At 46.2% G+C, this 12,077-nt stretch overlaps 1 protein-coding gene and 1 pseudogene across 1 annotated transcript; one reads left to right on the top strand and one right to left on the bottom strand.

Annotated features, from left to right (window-relative positions):
* Positions 1,779-3,499, bottom strand: LOC8077215 (annotated as a pseudogene).
* Positions 5,944-11,368, top strand: LOC8074161 (the record flags this gene model as incomplete). The annotated part of the gene is made up of 7 exons (XM_002462739.2): positions 5,944-6,828; positions 6,904-7,599; positions 8,355-8,903; positions 9,133-9,361; positions 9,453-9,628; positions 9,705-10,063; positions 10,641-11,368. Coding segments are annotated over 7 exons (3,240 nt in total), but the record flags the coding sequence as incomplete, so codon positions are not given.

Raw genomic sequence — 12,077 nt, 5'->3', positions numbered from 1 at the left:
TTACATGAATGCTACTCTCGCCAGTTACATACAGAAAACTCACATATGATTCATTAGCCTGTTTTTTTTTTTGAAGTTGTTTATCTAGAACAAGTGGTTCTGTATTAGTGTGTGTGTGTGAGAGTGTGTGTGTGTGTGTGTGTGTGTGTGTGTGTGTGTGTGTGTGTGTGTGTGTGTGTGTGTGTGAGAGAGAGAGAGAGAGAGAGAGAGAGAGAGAGAGAGAGAGAGAGAGAGAGAGAGAGTAAATAACAGCTGTGTTTCGCAAATCTATACCATGTTGGTGCCCTTTATTTTTTGCCTTGCAAATCTCAACTGGTACAAGTATATGAAGTCTGCTGCTTAGCAGGGAGCCAGAATTCATTTTGGTGATAGCCTTTGTAAATTAGTCGTGAGCATCAATAATGAAGCATCTCGGCTGAAATGATCAAATCGCCACTGATCTCATTCTCATTTGGTACTTGATGCCCCCGTGAAATTAAACAAGATGCAGTATCCACAATAACAAAATGGTACTGTCTGTATCAATGCAACACGTCAACTTGCGGAGCAACATTTCTTTAATTTGAAGCAGTTGCATAAACATCTCCTGCAGTGTTTGTTGGTCCAACACACTTTTCTTTCCTCCTTTGGTTAGACTTTTGAGCTCACGATCGCACGGATTATGAATAATATGATGGAGACAGAAGGAACCCGAGCTAAAACAGCCATATTAGAGATCATTGTCACATCAAGATTTCCCCCAGCAGCGCCACAAACGGCACGAAAGAAGCACCATCCATGACACAAGAGCATGTCAGCACTCGGCCGATCTAGTGCGAGTCATCCAGGTAGATGCATATATATAGAGCAAGGCATGTTCTTGCAGGCAACATACCAACAATCATCAGCATGTCCCAAGTTCCCAACATTCAGGTGGCAAGAGTGGAGAAGAAACTTCACTGAAGACCACCTCTTTTCACCAGCGGGCTTGGAAAGGCAGAATCGTAACAGAAGGTTCCTGAGTTGGAGTTGGAGTTCATGGAGGATCACCGGGCGTCTGGGCGAAAGCTTGCCCAGTACATTCAAAACTTGCATGTTATGCGGCTCCTATCCTGAAGTGCGTAACAACTAACAAGAGAAGTATAGTTGTCAAGCCAAAAGCTCATGCCTTCATAAAGAGATTTGGCCATTAAGAACATTGATAGGTGAATCTATAGCAAAGTTGGAGTGGTTATGAAATAGGACTTCAAAACTGACAAAATCAGATTGAATGAAGATTACCTTCCTCAATCAATAGATTGGTTGCCTGCTTAATGACAGACCTGGTTTGACCAATAGATGGCACAGACTGGATCACCGTGTTATAAAGCACAAATTATAAGATAGCAATCGCAATAAGCCTTTCTTTGTTACTCGACAATAACAAACGGAGTATTATAAAATCCAAAAGAGACCATGTTACTTCACTATTTCTCAAGAATGCCGGCAGACGAAGATACAAGATACAGCCACAGTCAGTGAGATCCAGTCTGATTGCAGTGAACTGTGTAATTGCATTCAAAACAAAGACAGAAGAGTGCAGTACCTGAGGCATCACGTGGGCTGCACTAGTAACCGCAACAACGATCTTTTGAGGCGACAACACACTGCGAGGTGGTGTCGTGGTGATCTAGCACTAGCATTCAAAAATTACGTACTTGACTTGCTTCGATCTTATTGAATTGACATTTTCGGCGGAATTCCGAAGATGCAGCATCCATAAAAATATGCTGGTACTGTCTGCATCAATACAGCACATCAACTATCTGAACAGAAATTGGCTCGCCATTCTAACTTGTAGCAGTTCTAAAAATATTTCCTGCTACAATAGGGACTGCTGCGATTGGTCCGACATACAGCCTTCTGACTTCTGAGCCTGCCTTGGTTAGACTTTGGGTTCACAATTGCACAAGTAGCATGATGGCCAGAGAAGGAGCTGCACAGCCTTACAGTTCAGTGTTGCATCAGGTTTCCGACAACGACACTAGAAATAGGCAGAACGATGCACCATAATAATGCTTACAACATGAATCATGACAGTCAACTCTACTCTCGCTCATCCGGGTGGATATATAGGCATGTTCTCACAGATAATACAACACTGGAGACTGTCACTGCATTCTGGTCAATCAGGCTGCAACAATTCACAATGTCACCGTGTTATGGAGCATCGTAACCAAATCTTCCGCTCTTTTCATCGACGAGCTGTGAACGGCAGATGCATGATAGAAGGGGGCTGGTTTGGAAGTGATGGGGTGACAAGTTTGCCCAGTACATTCAGAACTTTCATCTTCTGCAATTCCTTCCCTGAAGCGCGAGGAAGTAATTGTCAGGCACAATTGCCAATACTAGAGCAAGGTAATAGTACTGAAATAAAACTTTAGAGATGCAAAAGTCATGCTAAAAGTATTACCTTCCTCGATCAATAGATCGGCTGCCCGTTTCTCCAGCTCAAAGGCATGCCTACTTCGTCCAACAGGTGACAATGACCGAAGCTCTACAGTTGAGCCAAAGGAAACACTTTTTATATAAGATCAATATAGCAGTTGTGTAAAGTACAATTCAGAGAACACAAAAGAATTGTGTGCCTTGATTGCAGTAAAGTACATTGGACTAAGAAGAAATAGTTGCTTACTGTGTAAGTATTCTTCCTGGTCTGATTGCTCATTATGTCTCAAGAACGCCTGCAGACGAAGAAATCTTTCACTCCGATCTTGATTGCTTGATCTTGATGGTGGAGCCTGATTAGGTGCTAAAGTAGTTGCAGAAATAGCATCACTAGATGCAGCATTGGTACCTGGAGCACTGCCAGATGCTAAATTAGCAGCAGATATAGCAGCACAAGATGATGTGTTAGCAGCCGAAATACCGCTAGGTGCTAAGTTAGCAGCTACAGAGCTTTGAAGCACTGCAGTAGAGGACACCACATTGCTAGGTGGCAGACTAGTAGTCACATCATTAGCTGGCTGAGCAGCAACCTTTCCTGGAGATTGCTTCCCAAAAGAATGGTGAGCAGGCAAAACTGCAGATTGCAAAGCAGGGGAGGGTGTAGCTGCAGCTGCAGCTGGAGATGCAGATTGGGAAGCACACTGGGCGTGAGATGTATTGTTTTGATGCTTCAGAGTTCGTTCCTGTGACTGCAAGCTGCCTGCACCAGCTTTCTTCAAGCTTGTAGAAGTAGAACTGGCACTTTCTCCGCGAGAAGAAGTGCCCCCTTTGCTTTGATCATTTTCAAACCTCCTCCGCACGTACACAAGATGGCCATTTGCCCCTGGATTGCTCAGCGTGTGATGGTTGGTCAGACTCAAGGGGCCATAAGGTTGTGGTCGCTTTATGCCAACTGTAGCAGCAACTTTGTTTTTAGGAAAACGAGAAGTTGTGGGTTGCTCATTAACAATATTGTTGAGCTGTTTTGGAGACTCCCTCAATGCTGCCTTTTTCTCTGAAATTGAGTGCGGGTTGTCACCAGCAGGCATGGTGCCTCAACCACAAAGCAGCCTGGATCAAATTATATAGTCATCAGTAGCATTTAGTCATAAGTGTATAAGAGTATCAGTTACCAACAAGCATGAAGAGTCTGAAGGCAAGTGAACTTGCTAAGTCAACTGTAACATTTAGGTTTTTCATTTTTGTCTGTTATGCTTGTTGTGCAGGTTCCACCCACAATCTGATGCAGTATTACATACCTCCATAACAGAGTTATGCGACTTTGCTCATGTTGTTTTCTTAGAACATTTTTATCACAGAGTAGTGAGGATAAAGGCTCCAAGCAGCAAGATATGAATAAACAACAACACAACATGACGACATTACACTGGAGACGCAAACTGACGGCTCCTTTGAGCCTAGGAATTTCATAGCTATCAAGCAAACATGAAGCAGGGGCGGATCCAGTATATGAAATGGGTGTACAGTGTACATACGTCCTCTCGATTTTTTTTCTTTTTTGTAAAATGAAATTTTCGAATTCAGTGTGTATATAAACATGTAAGCGTGTCAGATGATAGGACCCAACTCACATCAGATCCGGATACAGATAACTTACATTAGGGTTTGTGATACTCTACTCGGTTTCGCACAGCGCAAAAGGGAGGAGAAGGGCGTACCAGGTGGAAGCTCGTCGCCGGGGAAGAGCCCGACGAGGAGGGCGGCGCCGGCACGAAGAAGCCACGAGCCCCTGGGAGAGAGTGAGAGACCGAGGCTGAGGGAGGGGACTCTGACAGTCTGACTTCGTTTTTTTTTAGCACCAGAGGAAGAGGGTGAACTGGTTTAGTGTGCAGAAGGCGACCTTCTGGGCCGTTCGAGCCGCGTGGGCTGAAAGTTCCCTAATGGGCCGTAAGAAAACATGCAACTCCGAACGGCAGAGCCACAGCACTGCGCTGCGCTCGGCCTCGCGTCCGGTTCGCAGTCGCAGGTAGTACCACCTCGCTAGCTGAAAGGCAGGTGAGGTGGTCGAACGAGCTATAAAGGAAGGCGCAGGGCTCCATCACAAAGCATACCTTTCTCGGCCTTTTGGCTAAGATCAAGTGTAGTATCTGTTCTTATCAGTTTAATATCTGATATGTGGGCCATGTGCCCACTTCGATATTAAATTTATTTTTTGTGGGGGAGGGGCCGCCACAGTGGCTTGCCACTGGGTCCCTCGAGTGTCGCCTAGCCGTTGCACTGCTGGCAGGGCCTGGCGCACCCCAACCAAATCTAAATTATAAGTTTTGCCTATCCCACTTAGGGCCTGAGATGAATCTGGAATATAGCCAGCCCAGCCAGTTATACGATCTGCTGGGTCAGCGTTTTCTTCGTGCCCAAGAAGTATCGGTGAAATTTGCCCACATGAAGGGTCTCTTTGGGCCTGTTTGTTTTCTCTGGGCCTGTTTCCTGCATGAGGGTCTCTTTGGGCCTGTTTGTTTTCATGCAGAAAGGTCTCATGCTTTTCTTTGGGCCTCATGTGGATGACCAGATGACTAGTGTTTGGTATCCACAGGTTGGATTGCTGCATCTAGTTTATTTATGTTTGATTTACAAGGATGATGAGTGTTTGGTAACTATACACTGCTTACCACGTAGGTTTGTTTTGGTTGAGTGAGAGCTCCTGTTGTTACACAACACCTAGTGATTCAGAGGACCTAACCGATCATAGTGATGATCAGTGGCATCATCAGATATCGCATTTGACCATTTGTCTTTATTAAAAAAATTCTATAAATTGTAAAATAAATAAATAATTATTAAAATTTATTCAATGATAAAATAAGTCATAATAAAATAGATAATATTTAGAGAAAAAAATGAAAATGGTCAAATAAGATATCTAAAAATATAAAAAACAATATTTTTTTTCACACGCAACCAACGGGCAACACGTAGCAGCTGCATGCAAGTGCGACTGGGAGGCTATTGAAAAAGGCCTGCTAGTCTTGCTATCCACGAAATCCAATTGCTAACCATGAACCAACTATAATAAAAAAATTTATCTCTCAAATTACAGATAAACTATGCAATTAATAATAAGGAATTTTTTTATCTATATTTAATGCCCCATGCATATCAAAGATTTGATGTGATGAAGAATTTTGAAAAATTTTGAAAACTAAACAAGGTCATATGTTATTGAAAAGTTTGTCAACTGAACTGTTTCTGCTCTACACAGACTACCTCTTTTGAGCCAAGGCCGCAATGCCATTTCAACGCACACACCTATGCGATGACACAATAGCCGACCCGCTAAGCCGCCACCATATATATTTTTTCCTGCAATCCAGAAAGTAGTCAGTGACTAATGTTGAATCGCACGTACTCCAACCCACACCGGCATTGAAAAATGCGGCACATGGCTCGCGCCGATATTTTTTAAATACAAAAATAACGGCCGTCCCGGAGATTGCATTTGCACACGCGGGGCATAGGACCAGCAGATAGCAGCGGTGAGCGGTGGCGCCAATGGATCACAAGGCGGCGAAGCGGGTGGCCATCGTCGGCGCCGGCACGAGCGGCCTCGCCGCGTGCAAGCACCTCCTGGCGCGGGGGTTCCGCCCGGTGGTCTTCGAGGCGGGCGCCTCCGTGGGCGGCCTGTGGACACGCACGCTCGCGTCCACCCGGCTGCAGTCACCCACCGCCGGGTACCGCTTCTCCGACTTCCCGTGGCCGGAGGGCGCCGACACGTACCCGCGCCACGACCAGGTCGTCGAGTACCTCGCCGCCTACGCGCGCCGCTTCGGCGTCCACGAATGCATCAGGTTCCGGAGCCAGGTCGTGGCCGCGGAGTACGTCGGCGAGGACGATGATGCGTGCGTGGCTGAGCAGTGGGCGGGCAACGGCGAGGCGTTCGGCGGCGACGGCGCGGGCGTGTGGCGCCTCACCGTGCGGCACGGCGACTCCGACTCCGACACCACGCAGGTATACGAGTTCGACTTCCTGATCCTGTGCATCGGGAGGTTCAGCGGCGTGCCCAACATCCCGGCGTTCCCGCCCGGCGGCGGCCCCGACGCGTTCCGCGGGCGGGTGCTCCACTCCATGGACTTGTCCGACATGGACGACGCGGACGCCGCCGCGCTCGTCAAGGGCAAACGCGTCGCCGTCGTCGGCTCCGGCAAGTCCGCTTACGACGTCGCGGCCGAGTGCGCCGACGCCAATGGTGTGGAGCGGCCGTGCACGGTGATCTGCAGAAGCCCGCGGTGGCTGCTGCACGACGTCACCGTCTGGGGCAAGCTCCACCTCGGCTACCTCTACATGAACAGGTTCGCGGAGCTCATGGTCCGCAAGCCCGGCGCCGGCCTCGCGTCCACCCTCCTCGCGACATTGCTGACGCCCCTGGTATGCAAAGCAACATCTGGTGCACTGGTGGCCCTCGACATCAGCACTGATGTGCCCGTGTCTCCGTGACTGCAGGCGTGGCTGATATCGAAGGTGACGGGAGCGTACTACAAGAAGGCGATCCCGATGTGGGAGTACGGCATGGAGCCGGAGTTCGGGTTCGCCGGCTCCATCTCGTCGTGCAAGATCGGCATGCTGCCGGAGGCGTTCTACGACAAGGTGAGGGACGGCAGCGTCGTAATCAGGCGGTCGAGGTCGTTCGCCTTCTGCGAGGACGGCCTGGTGCTGGACGGCGGCGCCGTCGTCGTCCCCGCCGACGTGGTGATACTCGCCACGGGCTTCCGCGGCGACCAGAAGCTCAGGGACATGTTCGTGGCGCCCAGGGTGAAGGCGATCGTCGCCGGCTCGTCGTCGGACACCGCCGCCGTGCCTCTCTACAGGGAGTGCGTGCACCCTCGGATCCCGCAGATGGCGGTGGTCGGGTACTCGGAGAGCCTGACAAACATCTACTCCGTCGAGATGATGGCCAAGTGGGTGGCGCGGTTCCTGGACGGCGCGTTCCGGCTGCCGAGCGTGCCGAGGATGGAGCGGAGCGCGGCGGAGTGGGGCAGGTACATGAGGCGGAGCAACGGGGAGAGCTTCCGCGGGGCCTGCCTCGGCGCCGTCAACATCTGGTACAACGACCAGCTCTGCCGCGACATGGGCTGCCACCCCAGGAGGAAGAAGGGCTTCCTCGCCGAGTGGTTCCAGCCTTACGGCGCCGTTGACTACGCAGATATCCAATGAGAGTGGAGCTTTTATCGGAACTCCACTTACAACAATTGTCAGACAAGTTAGCGAAAAATTTTGCAATATGAACGTGAGTTTGGAGATTTAAATACCAAAAGTTTTGAGATTGTTGGATCAACTTAGATTTTACTAAACGGCTGGATGGGGTTGGATTGGATATCATCTTGTATTGTGTTTAGATTGGATGTGGATTTTTCCTTTTAATTGGATTTCAGTTACACTAGTAGTCTAGTACACAACTGATGAGTAAATCAGCCTGGGTCAGTATCAAAATTGATGCCGATGGTATGAACCAAAACAGACACGTTTCTTTCAACTAAAATAGGGGGTTATTACAAATACAAAATGGTAATGGATCCAAATGATCATGTCAGATATCAAGCTAGTTGATGTTCACCAACAAGGCAACAAGCCCAATGCTGACAATGTCACCTATATCTAAATGTGCCTTCTCTAAAAAAAATAAAATAGTACTACAGATCAGATGGCGTGTAGATATAGATATTTTAACTCGGAAAGAGACCTACAACACAACAAACATTTAAATACCCACCCATCAGATGCATGCTTGGGTTCCTACTGAATACGAAAAAAAAAAACACACACACACAGCAAAAACAACAGGAGGCTGACGGGAATAATCAAGGATGCAACCAAAGAAAACGGCAAGTGGTGGTTGTTTGGCCATTGGCCCCATCTGAAAATATCCAACGTCTAAAAAAATCTAACTTATCCAGAGAATCAAACGGAAAAGCTGTATAAAAAACACCAGTCTCCCCCTCACTTCTTCCTCCCTCCCTCCCTTCCAAGAACTCGGAAGCAGAGAGCAAGCGATGGATAGCAATAGCAAGCGGGTGGGAATCGTCGGTGCAGGCGTGAGCGGCCTAGCAGCCTGCAAGCACGCGCTCGACAAGGGGTTCAGGCCAGTGGTGTTCGAGGCTGACGGAACCATCGGCGGAGTGTGGGCACACACCTTGGAGTCGACGAGGCTTCAGGCGCCGACGACCGCGTTCCGGTTCTCCGACCTGGCGTGGCCGGAGAGCGTGAGAGAGGCGTACCCAAACCACCGCAGGGTCATGGAGTACATAAGGTCGTATGCGTGTGCATTTGACCTCCTCAAGCACATCAGGTTCAACAGCCAGGTGCTTGGTGTCGAGTACCTCGGCGCAGCTGAGGAAGAGATCATGAGCTGGGAGCAGTGGTCTGGCAATGGGACAGCATTCGGAGCAGTGAAGGGTGGAGGATGGCGCCTCACCGTCCAGGACTTGAAAGTCGGTAGCACTGAGGTATGTGTACTCTCCTCAGATCATCTGTGTCAAAGAGAGTTCAGATTGTTTCTGTTTCTTTTTTCAAAGAACAGAAGATTGTTGTTTCCATCCTTTGTATCAACCTAAATTGATGCATATGGAAAGAAGCAATGGAAATGAAATTCCTTATACAGAAACACTGTCACTACTACCACATTTTTATCCTCCATACTGCAACTCTTTAATATTGTGCAATCTACTGTTACAGGTTTTTATGGTGGATTTTCTGATCCTGTGCATTGGAAGACACAGTGGAACCCCAAACATCCCAGAATTTCCAGGGAATGGGCCTGAGTTGTTCAAGGGGAAAATATTGCACTCACTGGACTATTCTTACATGGATGATGTTGCTCAGTTTGTGAAGGGCAAGTGTGTGACGATAATTGGCTCTGGTAAATCAGCATTTGACATTGCCGCAGAGGTTGCTAAGGTGAATGGTAGGTCCAGAACCAGAACTTCTCTAATCTCACTAGAGAATTATTCTAACAAGTATGGTGGTTAACTGTTCTGTTTCAAATTTCAATGCAGGTGCCACACAGCCATGCACCATCATATATAGAACAAAGCACTGGCTGGTCCACAAGTCCAGCATATGGGGAGTTGACCTCAGTTACTTCTATCTCAATCGCATCTCACAGCTTCTGGTTCATAAACCTGGTGAAGGATTTTTACGTTATATGTTGGCCACTGCACTCTCCCCTTTGGTAATTATAGGATCACGTTTTCAAATAAAAAGCACATCCAGATAATAAGCAGCCTAAAATTTACCTATTGTTTCAGAGATGGGCGATCTCTAAAGTAATTGAAACATACTACAAGTGGAGCATTCCTTTACAAAAGCATGGGATGGTCCCTGACTACAGCTTCTCCTTTGCTATGTCCTCATGCTTGATTGCAATGCTGCCAGAAGGTTTCTATGACAGGGTCGACAAAGGCAGCATTATTCTCAAGAAATCTAAGGCATTCAACTTTTCTAGTGATGGAATCATCCTGCAAGACAGAAATGAAAGCATCAAATGTGATATTGTGATTCTGGCAACAGGATTCAGAGGTGATCAGAAGCTTAGGGACATCTTCACAGCAAATTGGTGCAGAAACATAGTAGCAGGATCACCGGATACCGCAGCTCCTCTATACAGGTACACATTGTACAAAATTTTAGTGCATATTTGAAGTACCAATCAACACTACATTTGATATCATAGATGAAATGGACAAGGGAGACAATAAACTCCGCAAAACTAGTGTACCACTTAGGCACTAACCACTTTAACATTTAACAAGTTCGACACAAAATTGAGTGAAAGAATCAACAAATAATAGTTCAATGATAAAGTAGGAAGCAACATCACAGAGGGCTTTCTCGAAGACCGGATATAACCTATAGTTCAGTCCAGAAACAAATATGTAGTGCACCTTGCACGATTTCCATTACACTGATCTATTCACAGTGATTAAAGAAACACGCATCCTGGCCATGCTTTGTACTATAATAGATTTTGAATAGTCTTGTTTTTTGGAGTGCCTCTAGAGACTAGGCCATAACAGTAGGCATGTTTAACTTTGCTCGGACTGTAGATGACACAGTAGTAATAAACTTGGGATATGAAGTCAGTGTAAATATATTTTTTTCAATGTTTACAGTTTACTTGTTGAAGTCAATAGTATGTTGGTTTCAGTAATCTCATTTTATCTAATTGATTGAATACAATACAGAGAATGCATCCATCCCAGGATTCCTCAGTTGGCTATAGTTGGTTACGCTGAGAGCCTTACTAACATATATGCCTCAGAGAGGATGAGCAATTGGGTAGCCCATTTTCTGGCTGGTAGCTTCCAATTGCCAAGCATAAGATGTATGGAGAAGAGTGTAGCAGAATGGGCAGAGTACAAGAATCTATACAACGGGAAATATTTTCGCAGGTCCTGCATAAGCTCCACTAACATCTGGTTAAATGATCTGTTGTGCCAAGATATGGGATGCAACCCTAAAAGGAAGAAAGGATTCCTAGCTGAATGGTTCCAGCCATATGGACCTGCAGATTATGCAGGTCTTTGCTGAAGATAGTTGCATACTTAGAGTTGCTACCTCCATGGCTCCATGGCTGTAAAAACCAGGCAGGAGAGGAGAGAGAATGAACTATCATCAGCTATGTGAGACCTACAAGCAAAATCTGAAATATTTGAATTGTAAGGTTTGAACCTATCAGACATGTCTAAACAATTCTGCAACATTATCTACAGTTTTGAATTCAAGCATGGAGAAGATAGAGATAGTGAGCAGCCACACCTACAAGTGAACTTCGTCAGATGTACCTTTACTCTTCTTGAATTTGAAGTTCCAAAACCTCCTAACGGTTGAAACATACACAGGAGTCAAGAAAATTCCAAGTAAATATGTCTGTACATTGTAGTGCGCCTTTCATAACTTTTCTTTTCCATAATCTGGCCATTTTTTTAATCAGCTCCAGGTATCAACATTTGTGAAAACTCATTCGGTAAGGCAAGAGGCAATTCGACCAATCCCAAGTTTTACATAAAAGTACAGTCCAGAAACAGCCTTTTGGTAGCACTTTTAGTCCGATCCACTACTTAGGCCTTGTTTAGTTCACGCTGAAAACCAAAAAGTTTTCAAAATTCCCCGTCAGATCGAATCTTGTGGCACATGCATGAAACATTAAATATAGATGAAAATAAAAACTAATTACACAGTTTAGATGTAAATCATGAGACGAATCTTTTGATCCTAGTTAATCCATGATTGGATAATATTTGTCACAAACAAACGAAAGTGCTACAGTACCGAAAACTTTTTACTTTTCGGAACTAAACAGGCCTTACATGCCTGAAGACTTGTACCGTTAGTGCAGAACTTCAAACTCACCATTGGAAAAGATGTAAAGATTGATCATATTTGGGGAAAGCATAGGGAACTGAGAAATGATTGTGATATGTTTGAAATAGTAAATCAATGTATCTAAATATCTAAATAAGCAAAAAGTCCTTATATTTTGGAAAGGATGGAGTAGATAATAAGATTTGCAAATGGGCAGAAACAGCATGCCACTGCCAGCCAAACTTGCAGACATGTTCAATGAGCAGCCGTAGCTATGCCTGGCCGCGCAGCCACTGTCCATTGCATTCCCAAGAGTC

The sequence above is a fragment of the Sorghum bicolor genome, chromosome 2 (genome assembly GCF_000003195.3).
Source record: "Sorghum bicolor cultivar BTx623 chromosome 2, Sorghum_bicolor_NCBIv3, whole genome shotgun sequence".
Classification (NCBI taxonomy): domain Eukaryota; kingdom Viridiplantae; phylum Streptophyta; class Magnoliopsida; order Poales; family Poaceae; genus Sorghum; species Sorghum bicolor.
Note: the sequence above shows the minus strand (reverse complement) of the source record. Positions and strands in the feature narration are given on the sequence as shown.